At 37.1% G+C, this 22,236-nt stretch overlaps 1 protein-coding gene across 1 annotated transcript in view; it reads right to left on the reverse strand.

Moving 5' to 3' along the window:
• The window catches only part of MUC6 (mucin 6, oligomeric mucus/gel-forming), a 51,718-nt gene extending 32,025 nt beyond the window's left edge, over positions 1 to 19,693 (reverse strand). Inside the window, exons 1-17 of the mRNA XM_033062778.1 lie at positions 19,642 to 19,693; positions 14,404 to 14,466; positions 11,087 to 11,327; positions 10,360 to 10,486; positions 9,158 to 9,245; positions 8,651 to 8,760; positions 7,510 to 7,717; positions 6,611 to 6,733; positions 5,824 to 5,944; positions 5,375 to 5,513; positions 5,145 to 5,249; positions 4,732 to 4,804; positions 4,322 to 4,459; positions 3,333 to 3,494; positions 2,699 to 2,793; positions 1,919 to 2,051; positions 1,027 to 1,276 (exon numbers count right to left, since the gene is read on the reverse strand). Coding sequence (XP_032918669.1) covers positions 1,027 to 1,276; positions 1,919 to 2,051; positions 2,699 to 2,793; positions 3,333 to 3,494; positions 4,322 to 4,459; positions 4,732 to 4,804; positions 5,145 to 5,249; positions 5,375 to 5,513; positions 5,824 to 5,944; positions 6,611 to 6,733; positions 7,510 to 7,717; positions 8,651 to 8,760; positions 9,158 to 9,245; positions 10,360 to 10,486; positions 11,087 to 11,327; positions 14,404 to 14,466; positions 19,642 to 19,693 — 2,228 coding nt within the window. The remainder of the gene's footprint in view (positions 1 to 1,026; positions 1,277 to 1,918; positions 2,052 to 2,698; positions 2,794 to 3,332; positions 3,495 to 4,321; positions 4,460 to 4,731; positions 4,805 to 5,144; positions 5,250 to 5,374; positions 5,514 to 5,823; positions 5,945 to 6,610; positions 6,734 to 7,509; positions 7,718 to 8,650; positions 8,761 to 9,157; positions 9,246 to 10,359; positions 10,487 to 11,086; positions 11,328 to 14,403; positions 14,467 to 19,641) is intronic.
• Between the last annotated feature and the right edge of the window lie 2,543 nt (positions 19,694 to 22,236).

The raw sequence follows: 22,236 nt of genomic DNA on the forward strand, positions 1-22,236 counted from the left end.
CCTCCTTCCCATCCTCTGAAGTGGAATATGAGTCAACTTGTCTCTTCCCTTTTTATATTATACAGTAACATCAGTTTGGAAAGTGAATAGTAGCCTATTATCACTAGTAGGCAATTGTCAGTATGAGGATGGCCTATCAGGTCAGCCAAGAAGTTTGTATATAGCTAAGTGCTGCTGACAAAATCTTCTAGTAGGAATAATCAGATCTCAGCTATTATTTTCTACTTTTCTCTGTAACATTTCCAAGCTGAAGGTAAATCAAATGCTTTCTGTTCAGCATTGTAGTTAGAAAAAGGCATAAAAGAGGTCTAGAAAAATAAATTTATGCTATTAAAAATAAGAGAGACTGTATTTGTTTGGGCTGGAATGGAGTCAATTTTTTTTTGTTGCAGCTCAGTAGTGCTGTTTGGGATTTGTGACCAAAACCTTGTTAATAACACAATGTTGTTTTAGCTGGTGCTGAGCAGTGTCCCAGCATTCTTGCTCCTCAGGTTGCCCTGCCAGGGAGGAGGCTGAGAAGCAAAATATTTTCATTCTAAGTAAAAGCTGGGAGGGAACAGAGCCAGGACAGCTCACCCCACTGACCAAAGAAAGACTCCATACTATACCTCATCAAGCTCAGCAATAAAAGCTCAGGTAAAGAAGGAAGCAGGAGGGAGGTTCAGTTACAGCACTTGCCTTCCCAACAAACCATTATGCATGGCAAATTCAAGCTTTCCTAGAAATGTCTGAACGGCTGCCTGCTCACAGGAAGTTCTGAATCAATTCCTTATTTAGCTTTGATTGTTCATGCTGCTTTGCTTATTTAATAACCTTTTTGCTAATTCTTAATAAAGAAACTTAGTAAACTGTCTATATCTCTACCCATAATGTTTCTTGTTGTTGTTCTTCTGATTCTCTTCCACAACCTGCTGGAGTAAGTGGCTGTGTGGTGGTATCCGCCTACTGCAGTTGACCCTTGACAGAGACATGAAGACCCCTCACCTCCATTTTCAGTTTGTCCACCTTTAAACTTGACCCACTTACCAGGTGATCCCACCAGTCATTGTTGACTGGTCAGGCAGGATGTACTTTCTGTCCTCCAAGTAGCAGGGACAATGAGATTTACGAACACACTCATTCCTGTGGTTCAGGTACAATCCTTTAGGACACTGGCAGCCTTCAACAGGAATATCAGTTGGATGGCATTCCAGGGCTCGGTTGGAGAGTGACAAGCATGTCCTGTCACATGCCTGAGTGTTGTAGCTGAATGTTTGATTGCCAGTGCAAGTAATGGCTATAAAACAAGACAAGAGTGCACGTTATCCTTCATTTACTGATCATCTTCCTTGTGAAAGACAATGTCCTTTTGCTTATGTGCTGCTTATTTTGTGTCAACAGCTTCAATGCCTAATGCGTCCTGCTGCTTCTCTTCCTGTGGATGGGGAGCTCCAGCAAAACATGTTGCAGACCAAGATTTAGCAGCAAACTATTCAGCTGTTCAGAAGTTTGATGCAGGTAAAATATTTTACAGCTTTTTTGTGAATCTTGGAATTTGATCATGCAAAGGAAAGCTTAGCAGAAATATCAATGTATTTTTGAGTAATAGTGAAACCTGTACTTATGTCTGAGTTGCAAAATAATAAAATAAAATCTGTAGTCACTTCTCCCTGGTTCTTTCTCATTTTACAGGATGGCTTTCTTTTTCTGTCTATTCTGTACCTTAACTATCAAGTCCTGGAAGCATCCATATGCTCAACTTAAAGCATATGAATAATCTTTTTCATATAGTCTTGAAATAACAACCCTGTTCATACACACACTAGAAGGGTCTCCAACAGTTGGATATTTGTTATCCAAATTCAGCTCTTCTTTCTGATCACTATTTCCTCATTACGTATCTGGTGGCAGACCACTAAGAGTTGGTTCAGGTACTTACTGCAATTGTCCATACTGCTCCTCCAGTTCTCAAGGATTAAACCCATGGAACTGCATGCTCGTGCATATGATCCCAGAGCAGAACATATATAGGGAAAGGTCTCTTCATAATTACAGGCTTGGTAGACACATCTCTGAAACCCAACACATGGAGAGTACTTTGTTACTGGGGACCAGACATTTGGAAGTGCTAAACTCTGGAGGTATTTGAAAGATGTGTGGATGCGACATTAAGGGATGTGGCGTAGTGGCGGACTTGGCATTGTTGGCATATTTATGATTGGACTCAATGATCTAAAAAATCCTTCCCAACCAACATGATTCTATGCTGAATTACAGAACTAAGTCACACAACACATATTATTGCATAACTAAAACTGATGGAAAATACCTGAGTAACTGCATTGTTGATGTAAATGAAATATATAAGTACCCTGTACCCTAAAAAATGCCTTTATTTGCTGCTTCTCATTTTTAATATTCAAAAAGTATTGTGTAGATTGGCATATATATTCAGCTCAATTATGCACATGGTAAAAGCAATGCTTTGCACAGTTAAAGTTGTTGTCATGGACAACTGTAGCATGAGCAAAAATATTTTCTGATTCACAGGGATGAGACTAGTGCCTGTGATCAAACAGACTTTCAGTGTGGTGGAGACAATTTTCAAAACCACACCTATTCCTAAGCTTCTCTGCATTGCTGATTCAATGCGTGGGACACCGTACACGAGTCCAATCTTGTTTATATTTGGACTCCCTCTGTACAAAATCCATCCTACCTTGTAGAAAGGAATAGGGTTCACCACAGCATGGCATTTCTCAAACACTGTACCCTTCTTGGTCAGAACGGAGCAATGAGTCTCAGCAGATATTTCTAATGAAAGTAAACAATAAACATTAACAAGGGAAAGTTAGAGAGAAAAAGGAAAAGGAGATTTTTAAAAAATTTTGATATTTTAGGTGAACTTTTGGCAATGATGTACTGAATAACAGGGAAACTTCTTAGTTTGTTAGCTTTCAGACTCTATTCTTGTACAAGCCGCTCAGTAGAGTTTGTTTTTTCTTTTTCACATTTATTTTTTAAGACCAATAGCAACAGAGACTTGGGAAGACAAAACCTGGATTTCAGTACTGCTGAGCAAGCCTGAGACAATTGTGGACATTGCAGTTTTACTAGACAGATCAAATCCCTCTCATTCATCATCTCAATCCCAGATCTCTAGAATGGGACCTGATGAGCTTTCACCTCATACACATTCTAGAAAGCAGAAATTGCTTGTTGGTGACTGAATTTGTGATGTTTAACCCCCTCAGTCTCTGTTTCTGTCCAGCTCTCTAATTTCCCTGGTATGGGCTTATGAAAGTGTTGGACAAAGCCAACAGAGATCAGTTACCACAGCATCATCTACTTACTGTTCAGTTGGCTCAAAGAGCAAGGGTCAGTCTCTCTCTCTAAGGCAGGGTGGCAATTTCCTGCCCTCCAGGAATCTACAAACAGGGAGGCTGTCCCTTCAGTGATATCCATGCTAGTCATGAAGTCATCTGTAGTGTCTCCATTGTAATTGCCACACAAGCCTGACAACATCAGAAATACAAGGGACGACGGAAATTAAAGCATGTGTGCACAATAGCCTATGTTTCATTCTATAATCGTGAGAAAATTGATTCAAAAGCTCTACATAGAGTGTCAACGAATACTTAGGTCAAGTAGCCAGAGAATCTTGATTATGTACACATTCAGTCACTGAGCATCTGCCTCCTCAAGTTAAGAGAGTCAGCATCTAATCAATGACAAAATCACAGAGAAGTTGTCTTTTTTGAGAAAAAAAATGGTTTTAAATAATGGAAAAGAGAAAGGTCATGAAACACTTTTGAAGTTGCTTGTTTTCTTATGTACATTAAACACATGATGACAAGGAATATGTGATTAGGCTTTCGTAAAAGCCAAAGCCTCTCTGTAATTCTCCATAATCAAAATGCAAAGTATTTTTGTGTGGCTAATGTTGCTGTGCAGTAAACATCTCTAGTGATTACCAGCTGACACGCTTTCAGATTCTTAGGCTGATTGTGTTTACAGTGGTCACGCACTACCTTCCAAGAACTGTGTGCTCCAAGATGCAGACTTATTTGTTACTGCTTCTTCGTGTAGTAAAGCACATATTGAAAAAGGCACACACAAAATACAGAACAGCATTGTATTATGTATGAAAAATATATGACACCTCTAGTTTCTTTGATTCATCTTAAAGTTATTAGCAAAAAATCAATTCAGTATTCCAATGCATGGGGTTTTTTTTTCTTTGAATCTGAAAAAGAAAATTGATTTCCTAAAAACTGAACACTAACTTTTCAAAATTATGCTCTCTACATTTTCTCCTTTGCAAGAGGACTTGTTTACTTACCTAGTGTTCTGCCTTTGAATTGTGATCCAACTTTCACATAGGCCTGGAACACAGGTGAAGTTTGAACTGCAAGCTCCAGCCCAAAGTTTGTATGCATCTGAACGTACATGGAGGACTGTCGGAAAACAGTGATATCTCCTGAAGGAACAAGCACGTTTAAAAATAGAGATGTTGGTGATACTGCAAGGTAACGATTTTAACATATATATATAAATGTTCTAGCACTCTGTCTACAACTCTCCTCCCACATACAACCCTCCACAGAGGAACAGATGCAGCAGGAAAGACTTTAACCTTCCTCTAAAACCCCTGGTATCAGCAATTGAAAGATTGTGAAAGATGCTGGGTTTTGTAAAAACATACATGTAATTTAATTTGAATATAACTTGCATTTCCCCCCTTTTTTTTACCTGATCTGTAAGGCAGTCGCTTAAGTTCAGCATCATCAGTAAGGAGATCATTTTGAGAGATCACAATTTTGTCCTGTAAGAAGAGGACATGGAACCAAAAGTAACTATTTTTACAGATTATATTTATATGATAAGTTAAGCAACTATACTGTTGATGATCTATGTAAAAGAAAAAAAAATAATTCAAGCATTTTCTCATGTTATAACATGCTGCTTTTAGTTTTCACTTTGAAAACACCTTCCTGAGTTGATGTAGCAACTGAGATCTTTACTGTGTATACCTGAGCAGAAACATATCTTCAGTATTTATCCTCCATAATTTTTAAGTTCAAGCTACTAGCAATGACTTGAAGCACTTATTTTGCTTATCTAGTGATGAAATGTTGGATGGATCCTGTGGAGGGAATATCTACCTTTGCAGATTGGTAAATTATAGCACTAAGTGACGTCTCAGAATGAGAATAACCAGTCTTTTCATAAACAGCCATTAGGGTTCCATTGTGTGGCAGGCTGGAACTCTGGAGGGAAACAGAAAAGGGAAGTTAAGAGAGAAGCTGTAGTCAGTATAATTATGATTTGTAGAATAAATGTGTATCTTATGAAGTCCTCAGTTTGAGTTCCAATAGGAACTGCAGGAAATTACCTTCATAAGAACATAAGTGCAAGCTCCATGGAATCGATATGGCCTCGAATCAAATGTGGTAACAAAGGAGCCTCCTTCCAGTGAACACCTTCCAGGGCAGGGCAAGTCTTTGCAGTTCCACTGACCCATCACACATTTACTGCAGAAAACAAATTCTGTGTAAGGTTGTTCTTTTCTTCATGTTCTAAAAACTCAGCTACTTCCTAGGAATGAAATACGTTGTTTTTATCACTTTTCTCCTTATGTTTTCTATGCTTTGATTTTCCTTGTCTATATATATGAGTTGAAATTGCTCATCTTAATTCAAAGTTATTGAACTCCCGTACGGATTGTCAGTAAGTTTTCCCGAATTGTGAAAGGCACTGCCCTTTGAAAGGTTAGGTAGAATTTTCCAATTGTCTGGTGAAGGTATTTTTCATTCTCTCATGGAAGTACCTGTTGCTACTCACCAGGTCCTACAAGCTGCTTTCATTATCTCACCAGGAGCATATGCTTTCCCATTCAGTGTACATGGACACTGGCTAATGTGAACACATGTCCGATTCTTCGAGATATCATCAAGAACAGTTCCTGCCAAAGAAGACAAACAAAACATTTTCCCCCATCCTCACTTAGCACTACAGTTATTATGGTTTGAATGCTTTCTGAAATTAGCTTGAGAATGCTGTTCTTGCACAGTCAGTGCCTATACTCAGAGGTGTAACATGCAGGAAATTATCTCCTAATTAAAATGAAACTGAATATAAACAAGTGACGACAGCTTTTGACTACTTTGGCATATGAAAGCACAGTCAATTGTCCTACTTTGAAATGCAAATGATAGTAATAATCACAATTTCTGCAATGAACTAATCTTGCATTATTTTAAAAGGAATATACAAAATTCCCATAATATTGCAGAAATCCTATGAGGTATGCTGCCTCTTCCTGGTGCCTGATCAATGTATATTTAAGCAAAGAACTTTCAGCAGATGGCATATCATTATCCCATCACAGACCATGGTCTTGTGAGGAAAATGAATTCATAGCTCTGTTCTTGCAAAGAGTGACCAACCATCTTTAAGGACAACAATTGCTCAAGACTCCAGTTACATTATGTTATCTGAGAAAGAGCAGTTCTAGCAGCACAATGCCCTGAAATGCACAGCTAGTTCATTATTAAGCAGTCCATTCCACTTGACTGGATATGTGCAAAAAACATTTGTGTGATCCATTAAGAATGTGATGAAACGATACCTTCTGGACAAAAGCAGCCATAGGTACAGTGACTGGAACAGCTGTACTCTGGGTTGGAACAGGTTTTAATACACGGAGAACCACATTCCTCATAGATTTGGTTCGCTGAACATTTTCCCACAGCTGCAACAAACAGTGGGATTGTTAAGATTTCTAAAGCATAAAGATAGAAGAATATTTCATCTACCACCTAGCAAAGAAAAGACCTGATTTCTGACACTAACATTCTTTTATTCTGCTTCAATATTAATTTCATCATCTGAGTATTCTCTATTACCATCATATATATTCATTCTGGCTTTTTTCATTTTTCTTGCCCAAAAAATTTGGAACATTTTTTCAGAAATTTGGAAAATGGCAAACAGTCTAATCAAGTACCACAAATCAGATTTTCTGTAGTATTTCAAGGTTTTGCTTTCAATCAGTCATTGTAAGTAAGAAGGTTAAGCATCTGAAAAAGTACTACTGAAAATCATTTTTGAATAAAAGGAGTTATGGCAATTATTAGAAAAAAGGTTCAAAGACTTCAAGGAGCTATTTAAAGTGCTCTCTTCACTGGCTAATTTTCCATGTACAGTAATAAGAAAATTGTGCTTAGAGCAAGCAGCCTCCTGTAGGAAGTTTGAGAAGTTAAACAGTTTTCACTTGGTGAAGTTCATCTGTTTTATTGTCACTGATCTAGACATACGAGCTATGTTTGGAGCTTCCTCTTCTTTGAGGTTTCCCCACTCTCCTCCTTACAGCTTTATCAAAACCCACTGCTCTCTGCAGAAAATAATTTGTTTGATTAAAGACAGTAGAGACTTTTTTATAATATTCTAGTCATTTATCATTATCCCTCTATTTAAGACACAGAAATCTTGAGCACAGTGTCTCATGAATAAACCATTTGAACTCACAGCAGAAGTTTTCAGTTCTCCAGTTGAACACCATTTGGTGTGACATAGCACATTGCCTGGAATACTCTGACAGTGTAGAACAAGTGCAATTGTTTTGTCCTGGCTCACTGCAGTCCTGCATATCGAGCTGGCAACGAATGACAAACCTATCCTTGGGCACATTGCAGGTTGGGGACACCAAATTAAGTAGCTGAGAGCAGATCATGGCCTAAATAAAAAGAGAAAGAAAATTGTTCCTGGTGGTGTTTCCTTCATATGAAAACCACAATGGAATAACACTGCTACTTAGGAATTTCTTGTTGGTTTGTTTGCTTTTCCCCCTAGAGTTTAATAACGGGTATTTGACTTAAAATGTGTGAGAAATTCACAGATAGAAGAAAATATAAATCCATTGTACAATAGAAAGAATTTGATATGTTGAAATAATATCATTATGTTGAAAATTAAGTCCCTTTCTGTGCCATTGAACCCCCCAAAAATGGCTAAGAACATTACACACAGAAAACGTGTTTTCTCATGGCAATGCAGTTCCATGAAAAACATCTCAGATTTGAAGATCCAAAAATTCATCCCTTTTTGAGCGTACTAGGTGCATTTCTGTTGCCTGCATGTTTGTGCTGTGTATCACACTGCGTGCTGCCATGTAGGTTTCAAAAGGCTCTCAGGCACACCAATTTTTCTTTCCTTTAGAACTGTAAGTGATAGCAGTTGATGGGTTGTTCCTGTTATCAGTGCTGTTATCTGGCAATATGTTTTAGGCATCTTGAATATCTTCAGATCTGTACAGCTTATAGTGTCAGGTCTCTAGCTGTCAGATAAAAAGTTCTTAAAGCTTTGCTGGTCTCCATGAATTTCCTGTGATGACCTGCATGGAATTCCAGAAAGTTGTGAGCTAAATTCTGTTTGATTTTTATGAGTGATTGAAATCTAGCCTTAAAAATGCCCGTGGGCTGTTATTCACATGCATTTTAATGCAAAAAACTCCTTTTCTTTCTCATATCATGCTGTACAGATGTTGACCCGATTTCATGGAAGCCATTTTTATAAAACCACTGCCTTTCTGTTGTTGATTTCTATCCATCTATCTTGCTCCCCACAACTAAGAATCATGCTGCAGAGAAGCCAAGAAGATCTTTCTTACATATTTTTTGTGAGGAAGGGTGGAAATTGGTATCTCCTCGGACAGGCAGATCTCTGATGGATCATCCATTTTTTGCATCGCAGCAAATTTATATGTATCCAGTAATTTACCTGGAAATTGAAGGGTTATAATTTGTCAGGAAAAAGATTGCATTGATTTGTTTACTTGTTGCTGTGATGCAGCAAAACTCAGATTTTACTCTTTGACTGTTAAATGTCCTACTAGTTAATCTTCCCAATGATAACAACTGCCTGTTGTGGAAGTTAGGCGTGTGATCCTTACCACCTGTTTCTAAAAGATAAGAGTCCTTATCACTTGTGTGAGGAACCCATTATATTCTGCTCATAGCAGATAACAGAGTGTAGCATAATCATATGAAGTATGCTGGTGCCCCATGGGACTGCTTTACTCAATTCTGAAACACAGCAATGCTACCACAGTATTCAATTTTCACCTTGACTCATCCCAACTCACTCTCCTTCTGTCTGAAATGTCCTCGTCTCTTACCTTCCTGCACAAATTCATTCAGTTCATAACCATCATAGTTCCCACACATTCCACACGTTTTCCCCATGTATTTTTTTTCAGCCAAAACCTAAAATAAAACAGAAAAAAAAGGAAAACATTTAAAAGGATCACCCTAACTAAAATTATGTATACAGCAATACCTTTCTCAAACAAATTCAGTTCAAGCACCCAATTAAAAGTGATTCTTATTAATTTCAGGGACTTTTTTGGAGGAAGAATTTTGTAACCACTGATGTCTCTTCCCAACAGGCAAACAGTGATTTTGTAAAATTAGTATTTAATAAAAAGAGTAAGATTTGAAGACACAGGGAATTGAGGGGGAATAACATTCTAAGGAGCCAGGAAAAAAAGAAAATAATGCTGAAGTACTCATAATATCTTTGTTGACAGAGCACAAATTTCAGGTTTCTTCTCTTAAGAAACTTAAGGTTACAGGATGAAAATTTATTTTCAGAAGGTTATTCAGTTCTCTGTTGTTCTGGAGACTGAAATGGTAGTATTACTACTGGCTACAAACAACATATAATTATGAAAATCTTAGATCAGAGTAATAAAACCATATTCTTTGTATAGTCAGATCAACCCATCACAGTAGCATTTTCTCTTATATATGTGATAATAATGCTGATAAATCTCCCAGACAATTTACTACATCTCCTTGTTTTAGCAAACTTAATCAATTTAGAATTCAGTGGTTTTTGTGGCAATAATATCACAGGTCATGCTGACAAAATGTATTGGGGATTTTGAAGGGAAATCCTGAAAAGATTCAGAAAAAGGAAATAATAAAGAAACTGGTAGAAGCAGTTGATGATTGAGACTAAAAGATGCCCCAGGGAAGCCCAATAAAAAAGACTAAACTATGGTATACAATATTAAGTTCTACACAACTTTAAACAACATCTCTTAAGCAAAACATTGCAGCTGCCGAAATACCCTGAGGGAAGATTAAAATGTGTAAAAGCATCCACAAATCTCAGCACTGGTGGCTTTAGCTAACTACCAAGGCTGCAAGTGAAAGTAACATGTAAAACTGTTTAGTTCAAGAGGAATGGATAAAACAGGAAAATAATAAATATACAAATAGTAAATACATGCAAAAGCACCCATTAAGTTCAGAGAGTTCTTCTCATTCCAGTAAATCAGAAAGATTCTCTGCTCTTTGAGAACATCTTACTAACCATGAGGTAGTCATCATTGTTCCACATGACTACCAGTTCCATCTCCATCAGCTTGGCTACCAGGCGGATGTTGCGTCCATAAGGTGCTATTTGGATTCCATTGCTAGTGTAAGGCAACTGAATGACACTGAAATAACATGAGAAGAGAAACCAACCTCATAGCAATATAACACAGGTGTTAATTATTTATTTTGGATATGATAGACACACACAGTCTGAGTACTTGCAGCAACATGACCCAGAATTTTTTTCCTTTTTAACAGTGACATCTCAAAACACATGGAAGTTTCTGTTGATTGAAAATCTATGTTAGCAGTTTCATAGAAGAATTACCAGAAAATGGGTTGCATAGTGATTCTACTACTGAAAATGTTTGTAGAGGACTTGGCATCTTCACTTGGTTTGGTTTTATTAGAGCACAGTTATATGTTTCAAGAACTTGTAACCATGAAGTTGATGTGGTGGAACTAATGTTGATTATCCCAAGGATATGGTGTTTTAGCCTGAGAATTATGACCAAAACCAGGCAAGATTAGAAAAACCCATAAAGACAATGTTGTAGAGTGTGAGTGCTTCATGGTAAGCAATAGGAGTAGAGTCCAGTTAGGTGTGTTAACTTTAGTAATTTGTAAATTCATTTTTGACATAAAGCAGTCTTTAGTGCACCTGCTATGTAACTTCCTGCCTTCGCTAAACACTTCACACTCCATTCATGGTAGAATCTTACCCAACACTCCCGACAGAAATGCTGCCTTTCTCAACAATGACAACAGAAGGTCCAAGCTCAATAATGATCCTTGAAATTTTTTTGTCCAGCCCACGACGGAACTGAATGTTGAAGTCTGGGCTGGTCTCATCACATACAGTTGCAAAGATGTAGTTGCAAGTCCCAGTGAAGTCATACTGGTACTTATCAAAGGTTGAAAAATGCCCTCCTCCCCAGGTAGAACAGGAGTCCTTGCTCAAAACTAAAAGAGAAAGAAACATGTATTTAACATATTTGCTCCTTCTGATTAGCATTTCAAATAAAAATGCAAGGACAAGCTATTAAGTTTCTATTCAGATTAATTCTGTAAACAACATTCTAGCCCTCTATTTGTTTGGGGTTTTTTTATCTTTTGTAATCTCAAAATTTTATCTCGTCAGGAAATGAAACAATATTAGGAGTGAGAGCAATTCTCATTTACTTTAAGCAGAGGAGAATTCCCTAACTTCCTAATTTGGGAAAAACCCTTCCAACTCCTATGGGTAATATAAAGATTTACCATCTTATTTGAGTCTGCTAGATCTGTTTGCAAAGGTGACAGCTTGCAACTTTAATGGCTCAGGCACAGCATTTACTAAGCTATGGCTTTACTGTATCATGATGAACTGTCAAATCCCAGATATCCAAAGCCCATCTTCAAAGCCCAACTTTCAATTCCACACTCTTTTGGCTGTGTGTGTAACAAAGTTCCAGTCAGTTTTATAAGTATATGGAATGTTTTAATCAGTTTTCATTTTTAAGAAGTAGTCTGGACTGTTCATCTGAATAGACAGATTTTCAGATGTGGAAATTAATCAAAAGAAAAGAGATACAACTCCAGCACTTGCTGTTAGGTAGTTCTGCACCTACTTACAGCATTGGAACAGTGCCTCTGAAGCTGATAATGTTATTGAAGAGCCCAAAATCACGTTCTCAGTTCTGTATTTACAGACTTACATTGTCGTTTTCATTTTAAAATTATTTTTGCTTATGGTATCATATGAAGCTCAGATATCTTAGAATATATCCTAGAGTTAAAAAGTATCAGATAAGTTTATAAAAATCTACGTGCAATTTAAATTAATTGTTTTGAAGCCAAAACATCTTTTTTTTACTCTAAAGGAGAGATCAAATAAAATACTGTTTCCCAATGAGCGGTTACCTGTTGGCAAAAAGTACTCCTCTTCCACACTTCTGTTCTGTCCTGAAGGTCTGACTGGAAAACAGGAATTGGCTGATGGTTATTATTGATCCTTCATGCCCAAGTCCAGCTAGTTTCATATACTGTGCCTGGGAGATACTGACCACAAACCCCAGAGTGTGCCAAGGAATGGCTGGTTACCCAGGGCTGCACAATGGTCAGAGTGCAAGAGGTGCCCCTTTCAATAAATATGGGAGCACGGTCACTGTATTTGTTTCTATTTCAATCTTATCAAAGAAAAATAACAAATGGGAATGTCAGTACTCAAGGAAGTTTAAATCCAGATTATGTGTTTGTGTTTTGAGTTCAGCTTTTACTAAATAGTATCTAGGGATTTTCTTTCAATCAGTCTATATCCATGCTTTACTCTTTTTCGTGTTGTAAGAACAGACAGCAGACAGAGATGAGTTCCTGAATAATTGGGAATTTTTTGTCTGATCAAAAGTCTTTCAACTATTTTTACTTTAAGGATTAATTTAATGTAGCTTTTCCATGCTTATCCTGAATGAGAATTCTCCTAATTCAAGCCACTCTCAGTTTCTCCTCCACATCTTTCCCAAACTGGATGAAGAATTTCATTCAACCACTGAATGTAACAAGCTTTGGAGTACAGAAAATTGTTTTCTAATGGTATGCAGAATTAAAGCATGATATTTTAGTGTAAAACATTAAAATCATTCATTACTAGGAAGATTGTCTGTAAATAAAATAGGGTTGAAAAAAAGCCAGAATATTAGGACTGAGATCCTTATTACTTCAGAAAGGATCTAAAGGCCTATAGCCTTCTGTATCCCATAGTAGGGGAACATCATATCCCGTAAAATGTATCATGTTAGCATGATGACATTTATATGTGCCTCACATTTCTTCACAAAAGGCCATATGAAAAAGCGCGTTGGTTCTGCCCAAGGGTTGATGTAGCTCTGTATTTTATTTCCAGCAGTGACCATTAACAGCCTGCCCAAGGGAAGATTACCATCAGATCAAGCATATATACTTCCACAGATATTCTCTCCATCTCCAATTATTTTCAGTTCAGGGAATTTTATGAGGCTATTGAGATTTTTTTGCTTTCCCCTCCCTTGTGCTCTGGCTTCCAAGTCCTTGTCCACCATCATTTTGAACAGAACCAAAATTTCTTTGTAGCAGAAAATTCCACAATAACTACTGTCAAAATTTGCCATTAAATTTTGAGTTAACATTTTAAGGATATCTGCCTTTCTAACCATACTTCTGATAGCTACTATGTTAAATATTTTAAAGCTATGGGGGTTTTTTTTTGTTTTGTTTTGGCATTGAACATTATTTTACACAAGTAAGATAGTAGTACCTTACTATTTGTATTTCTCAGACTCAGAAGGACTAGCACAAATTTACAGTAAGTAGGTGGCTGGAGTTAATTTAGCATACAGATTTGGACGGATGCACACAAGCCATTCTTTGGAGTTTAGAGAAAACTGCTGGTGAACTACCAGAATTGTGGCAGCAGCTGGCACAGCTGAACAGTGAAGCAGAGCTCTGTCCCACTCTGACCCCCCTCTGGCTGCTGGCTATAAAGATAAGGAAGAAGTACTCCACACTCTGAGTGCCCATTTGCATGTAAGTTTGTTTTAACCTGAAATCTTTGAAATAATTTTCAAAGACTTATTTTATATGGAAAATGACGTTTATTTAATTTCCTGGATTTTGGAATATCAAAAGAATCCATAGCCTATATTTTTAGATATTAGGTAGTAACGCGTAGGAATGAAAATCAAACATATCACACCAATTACCACAACAGCAGAATTTCTATATGTAGAAGGCTATTAAACTGCTCACAGTTTCTGTCCTCAGGCATCAAAACCTCAGCATGCCACACTAAAGCACTTTCAATTTAGTTTACCACAGTAAAACAACACATTTTACCATCTTTTTACATGCCAAGTCTTCATTCAGAATTTCTAAAATTTAATGCTTCAAAACATATGCTCCTTGAGGCAAAGACTTATTTTTATTATGTGGTTTGTACAGTGCCTTCTCCAATATGGACTTGATGTTGAACAGAGTTATCACTCACACTTGACTGCAAACATTAAAAACCAGGTCAGACACTTACTTCTTTGCAGAGATTCTTTCTGTTTTTGGTAAAAAATGGGGGACCAATAAGTTCCTTCAAAAGCTGTGAAAGGAAAAAGACAACACAATGAAGTTATCCTCTGAGCTGAATAGGAAGCTGAATATTTATATATTTATTTATTTATTTTTAAGTGCGCTGCAAGTCAAAGCAGGGTCAGCACAAATGAATTGTGCTCTTTCACACAAATCAGAATGGAAATTATAATGGAAAATCACATAATTCCTGGCTACATAATTAAGTAACAGAAAATTCTTCTGTACCATTTGCTGGAAATCCTATGCAATATGAAAGCTCCTACACTTCATACTAAAATTCTATACTAAAAAGGTGGGATAAATCTTTCCTCACATTTTTTAGTTTTTGTTTCACCATCTGGGTAGAAGTAGTGGAGGGAATAGCCAAAAGTATGAGAAAATGGGGAAAACATTGTCCCACGTGTTCTTCACAAGCACTGTGGGATCTGGAGCTGAAGAGCAGGAAATCCCCAGGTGTAGTTGCTGCTTTTGCTGCTCACATTAAGGCAGAATGATGCAAGCTGTCACCTGCTCCCTTCCACGCACCTCTCCACAAAGCCTGGTGTGGTTAGGAGAAGCCAAGGAATGTTTAAGCAAATGCTGAATGCAGTGTGGCTCCTTTTCCATGTCAAAGACCTGCTGCATGAACACAACTGCTCCACGTTCTCACACATACCCAAAGGCTCTTTCACCCAGTATTTTCCTCCAGCACTGCTGGAGTGAGCTCTCAGAGTCAATAGCTTGGTGGTAAAAACCAAAACAAGAATAAACACCTGAGGTGCTTCAGAAATGTACCACTCATTTTTAAATTTTCTCATGTCTGGTATGTCTTAGACAGCAGGAGCAAGTATCTTGTAGAACCCATTCTCGACTACATGTTTAGGATCATTTGCAACACAGAAAATGTTGTGGCAGAAGGTTTCTTTCATCAAATAAACCAGGCCAAATCCACATACATATCTATATATACACTGCAGCTCTGCAGGGTGCTGTTGCTTCCTTGGATACTGCAGTGAATAGAAGCCTCCAGGGAGCTCACCAGCTGTAGCAGAATCTCAGCCAATTCCACACTGTGCTGCTGAAGGTAAGGTAATATTTGCCATGTGATACCTCAAGAACTACAGGAAAACAGGTGAGGCTCTGTTTTTTATGTAAGGCTAGATTAAAGGCAATTTTGGAAGTGAGTGTTTCAGCACATCTTTTTGCTTTGGCTCGCAGATTCAGACATCTCCAACATTCCCATCAGTCTACACCTCAATTCTTCTTGCTGTACTTGCTGAAAAAAAGATGTAATCTGGATAAACTAATCTAAGTTATTAGGAGCTAAACTAGTACACTGGTAGAACTGCATACAGTGAATATTTAGGAATAAGGGAAATAAATCAAGCATGTAAGTTCAGTGACAGAAGTGTTCCCATCCTAAATGGGAAATGTTCTAATAGCTTAAAATTACATTTATCTCAGCCACTCCCAAGTTGTCTGACACATTCATCACAAAATCATTTCAGATCCTACTCATGCTGCCTTGCTGTCTGGAATTGGTCAGCACTGGCCAATAATTGTTTGGAATTTTGCCAGTGTTTTAGAAAACCTCCACGGTTGGCCTGCAACTCAGCAGGCATTTCCAAGATCCAGCATGCTCCTTCCAAGTTCCTAGTGAACTGCATCACAGTAAGTACACCACAAAAAGGAACAGTCAGTTTGTGGCTTTCAAGCTAACACTGTTCATGCCTGGAGTTGCTGCTGCCTTTTTCAAATGCCTGGATTTTGATACCTGCATTTATTCAATAATCTATTACTCTTGGTTTCACAGTTTTCCAATTATTACCGTTTAATCCTAAACTTTAAACACTACATGAATAGGATTTAGGAGTGTGTAACAGCTGCCTTCCAAGGATTTTAGATTTGCAGGAAATTAATATATGCCTAAAACATTACTTCAAGTCAGATCTATCAAGAGAGCTTGATGTCTAAACCAAAAAGTCTAATAATTAATGGACAAATATTTTGGATTAGAACAGACAGTTTACAAAGCTTGTTTCTTAGCTTTTCAAACTCAACAATCTAAGCATGGCAAACAAATTTAACACATGCTTCAGGTTTGGTATTTAGATTAAATTTGAGCATAATAACAATCCTGGATTATATGGAGGTGTATACAAGAGTTAGATTGAAAGTAAGTAAGGACATTAAATACACTTTAACTTTTTGCCCAAAGAATAGCTAATAAAACAAATACTGAACCATTTGCTGTCTGCCAATCAGTCTGTATCCTGTCAGATCAAACTCATACTATTACATACAGTCATTATTCTCAGCATTTACATTCTTTTTCTCACACTTAACTCTGAAGAGAATTGTGAAATCTTCCTGGCAACATTATCAACCATTCAGAAGCACAAAAAATGGCAGATTGTACAGATATATCAAGTGCTATGGCTATGCAGAAGTTGTATTTTGCAATAATTTCAGAATTTTTAATGTAAAAGGCTGTCCTAGTGTTAAATGAGATTTCTAAAGTACTGAAATCTTCCTTACTGACATTTTACTATTACTTAAAGTATTCAGTTTTCCTTTGAGAAATGACATGAAATACTTATTTTGAATTATCTCAGCAGAACTTTAACCAGAGTTTCACTTCTCTTGGGTAAAGGAAGGTTTTACTTCCAATTCCCACTCTACTCCAGCTGGCCAGCTTCCTTGAGAATTCTATCTGTTGAAGTGCAGATTCTGTGCGGTCAGCCTGTCTAGCTCATGGCAGCAATACAAGCCATCAGGGAACAGGACTTTGAAGAAATAAATAATGTTGTTCCTATACTATGGTTACTACGAAACACCCCTATGGGAAAACACAATTTTATGTTTTAATGTCTTCAATCTAAGTATTTACATCATATAAACAAATGAAAACAAAACATTGAAATGAAATCTTTGTACTTCCAACTTGCAGAAATAATTTTAAACCTCTGTTTTGTAAAGATTCCATTTTTCTCTTCTAATTTGAGACAAACAGAAATGTTGAAATGTCAGATGTTCTGGAAAGGACAAGAACTTTAAAACAAGTTATAGAAGACTAAAATTAAATTTAACACTGAGGGTACTGGTAGAGCTGCAGCTGTAATATGAGTTATCAGTTGCATATGTTCATGATGATTTCTCTTCAGTATGAAATTATTAACTCCCTTTGTCTCTTGCACACATAGACATGTGAACAGCATAAATCAAGGCGACTTCCTATTTACATACTTAATAAGAAAAAGTATGACTGCACACAAACCTCTCACAAGGATCCATGCAGTTTTGATTATTGAAACAGCTAAAGGGTTGAAGCCTCAATTTAATAAATGAATCAGCACCTCTTTTTAAGCAAAGGCTAGAAGTAACAGTTTTAATCAGGTTTCAAGCTTCTGTAGGTTTGCTTTTTTTTTTACTCAAGCTAATGCATGTTTACTGATTTTCTTAAGTTATCACCCTCCATCAGACTTCACATCAAATATGTCTTTACAATCAATATTTACATTTACAGCTAGAGACAAACTCAAGGTAAAGAATTTAGATGCAGATCCATGAAGAAGAGAATTAAGTCCTGGCTTTGATCTGACTCATTCTAAGGAAACAACACTTGGATCTAGAGTTCAAAACAATGAGCACCCTGCATGTTGTCCAACTTAAGAACGTACAGATCAGCATCCAAAAATTGTCTGATTTCAAACCTTTCCTTGACAGAATGAAATGTGTTTGTGTTCACAGTCTCCAACCCTATGAGGCATTCCAAGGACCTGAAATATTGACATATCCCAAAGGAGAAAACTGCTCCGTAAGAATTTTCTAGATCCTGATTCTAGGGTTTTTACCTTTAAATTCAACTTAGTCCTTTGTAGAAAAAGTTCCGATTTGTGATTGCCAAGTTTACATACAAAGCTTGTGGCTTGTAAGTGTCCACAGCGAATTTCTATTTAATCGCAAGTATTTATTTCAGTACATCTATATCTAAAGTAGGAAGTCATGTAGAATAAGATTTTGATCTTGCAGGCAGCAAAACTTGGGGTTAGGACCCACGTTCACGTATTTAACTTGATACTGGTTACAATGGTACTAATACAGTGAATGGAGTTACACCTGATTTATAACAATACAGCTGAGGTTAGAAATTGGCTCTGTGAGTCTACAAAAGGGTTGAGTTGCTTATATTTTAATTATTTTCATGCTACAGTTTAACTCAGTGATTTAAGAGCAATAAATGTCCCCATGCAATTTGAACTAAATGGTTCATTAAATGTAGTAAACACAATACAGAAGAAATAAATTTAACTTTGTTCAACCTAAAGCAATTGAAGTATGCTTTTTAGCAGCATGAACTCTTTTCTTGAAATTCTAACTAATAACTGGTAATTAAAGAGAATATACAGAAGAGATCAAAATAAATTTTTTAAAAATTAAGCAATGCCAAACCATGGCAAAAAAGGCTTATCATCAAAAAAATCCACTGACAACAGCACAGAAGGAATAATAAGTAAGGTGGCTGAGTAGCTACAGAGCCAATGAATGTACCTATCAAATCTTTTTTTAGAAATTACACATTCATCTGGTGTACAGGTGAGTTGAACCAAAAAAGTAAGTCAGACTTCTTAGAAAGACTGAATAATATATGGAGGAATACTTTAAGAGTCATGTAAAATTTTTAGACTAGAACCATTTGCCTGTTTTCCAGCACAGGATTATTTCCACCATATCATTCTTCAAAAAAGAAATGCCATCAAATAGCTCATACTTAATGCTTTTTGCAGCTCATGTAACAAAGAAAAATTATTTTGATTATCACTCTACACAGAAGATATATGATATGTATTTGCAATGACATCACTAAGAGAATGGATCATAAACATCTGAAAGATGAATGCACTCAGAAACAACAAAAGTCCATTAAAAATATATTCTTTGTATCTAGGGAATAAGTTTTAGGGAAGCATCCAACAAATCAGTAACCAACTTTCTGAAACAGTTATGAACAAATAATTTTATTTCAGTCATGTATTTATTAAGTACCTGTTGTGTTTTAAGATGAAGCAAAAGAGAAGAAAACGTGTAAACTGAATTCTGCAGGTTGTGGGAAAGGAGAACAAAACCTAAACTTCATGTGATGTAATACTGCAATTCTGCTTCAAGCCATGTACCAAGAGGAGCCCAGGCACCTCAGACTTACCGGCAGAGTGCAGGAAACTGCAGAGGATGAGCAGTACCAGTGTTGGGAGCATGATGCACGCCCTGCCTGGGCAGTGTTCTCAGTGCTCCCCTCTGTTCCAAGCAGGCAGTACCAATGCTGCCGCTTTCTAGGCCGCCCTCTTCAAGCTTGGATGCTTTATATACAGAATTGCAGTGCCCTCCCTCATTCCCACAGCTCACAGAAAATGGAACAGCAGAGTACCCGCCAAACAGGATCTCCTCTTGATATCAAGTTCAACACACCTAAAAGCCACTTAGAAAAAGAAGAAAAAAGAAAATGCAAACCTCCTCCTGTTCATTATCATTCTTACAAGGTTTTTATAATGGCTTTTATTTGTAACAGCTCAAACACTTCTACCTGCCTTCACTGAACAAATTTGGTATTACACCCAAAAGCAAAAAGACAAATAATACACAAATTACGATCACCGGCTGATAAGGAAAGGAATAATATTGGACCAGCACACAAAGTGGAAGAATGAAGTGCAGGAGTTTTGGAACTGCTGAAAAGAGTGTATGGATAAAAGATGGTAAGACATGAATCAACAGAGATACAGATCTCAGATTTTTGCATTAAATCTTTTTTCATTAACTTCCATTCACTCTCCTGGGTGATTGTGTTCATCTCGCCCTTGTGCGACTTTTTAAACAAACTGATTAACTTTGCCTGGGTGAAGAGGTCTGTACATGGCACAGCTGATTTCCTGACTACCCAAGGGAGCTAAGTAAGCCCTTGCCCACCACCTTAGCACTGCCAAAGGCAGATGGCAAACCCAAAATGGGGTAGACTATTGACTGTGGTACTTTGGAAACTTTGACAAGTTAATCTCCACCTTCCTGCCAACATCACAGAATAACTCCACTTCTGTTACACTTGAATCCCTCCACATTAGAGGTGAAATGTTGAGCCATCACTGATTTGACAGCAAAAGATGAACTTGCTTGATCCTGTCATTTTTCACTAGCAAAATAATTGCTTGTGGAAAAAATAGTCTCAATATAAGAAAACTTTCCCTATGAAACTAAAATGCATGGGTTATCTATATTGATTTCTTAATCTTTTCCTGTTTTCACCATACTGGGGTGAGTCTCTGAAGAAAGTGGGAATAGATGGGGCCTTTTTCTTGGCAATCTGCCTGCACAAGAGGTGCCTCCTCTGTCATCCCCACCAATATCACAACAACCACATCACAAGCCATGCCCACAGCTGCCAACACTGTGCTTGCCCTGGTGCTTCCAGCAGCCAAGGTCAGTGCATTAAGGGTCAGAGAAGGGAAGGTGAGGGAAGCTCAGGCCAGGGGAGTGAAGGGGAAAGGAAATTCTCAGAGTTACCTCTTCTGAGTGGTGGGAAGAAGCCCAGGAGAGACACTGACAACATAATTTCAGTTCTAGCTTAACGTGGTTGTAATTAAAATAAGAACATTAACTTTTAGTTGACATGAAGGTTTGCCTTTTTGGTTTTCATAGTTAGTGTTTTCCCCCATTCCTCTCCCCACTAACAGAAGGTGGATGAAGTATATGGCTATTGATAATGGAATTGTGATCCTAAATTTAAAAATTTCTGTTGAAAATGTTCTGCATCTGCCTTATAAAAGCCCTAAATTAAATGAACGAAATCACTTGTCACTCCTGAAAATCACGATCAAAATGAAAAAATAGTAAGTCCTCCATACAGCCCTAACCATACTATGATAAATATATAATTAATATGATACTATGATAAATACGTAATTAAGATTTCACAACTGCACATATCACATTATTTCTGGCAAATCAGCTCTAAGTTCTTATTAATGAAATCCAAAACAGAATTTAATTTTTTCCACTTCTAAGAAGAATCTTCTTTATGAAGATAAGGGACTACAGTGCTCCCTAGCAACTCAAACTTGATAACTGAGCTTCAGACAGAAATTTGCCTTTCTCTGACAGAAAAAAAGAAAACATCACTGTTGTCAAATAGGATTTTTTTTTTTGGTAATATATGTTCATAATCTTTCTGTCAAGCAATAATAAATTAAAACAGCTGACATCAATGAGCATTTAATGACTTCCTCATTTGAAGAGCTGGGCACTTGAGAGCATCACTTTCACTATCAAAAGTGGCAGACTGAGACATCATGGAATTAAGATAACTGACAATAGTTAATTTTCCTCTTCCATTACCATGGCTTCAAGCATTTCTCCATAGTCTTTATGGTTACTGAAACCCTTTTATGTCTTTACTATACAAGACTTACAAAATTCTCAAGAAATGCACACACTGACAAAAGTTATTACAAATATTTACCCAAAATATTGTTGTTTTCAGTTCCCTGTATTTGTAGCAACATTCTTAGCTGAAGTCATTCTATCTGAGAAGTCAGATTAAAGGTATTGCCTTCAGTATTCCTTGGAGGAATTTCAGTCAATCAATCTAAATACTTATGATTCAACAAGTTGTTATTTTATGGAGACATCCAATGATGACGTGAACACAGTTAATCAAAAGCATCCATCTACAACTGCATTTAAGTCAGGACTCCAGACCAAGAAAAAAGCATTTGCTTGAGGACTAGGAGAAGTGACTGAGTTCACA

This window comes from Catharus ustulatus, chromosome 6, assembly GCF_009819885.2.
Source record: "Catharus ustulatus isolate bCatUst1 chromosome 6, bCatUst1.pri.v2, whole genome shotgun sequence".
Classification (NCBI taxonomy): domain Eukaryota; kingdom Metazoa; phylum Chordata; class Aves; order Passeriformes; family Turdidae; genus Catharus; species Catharus ustulatus.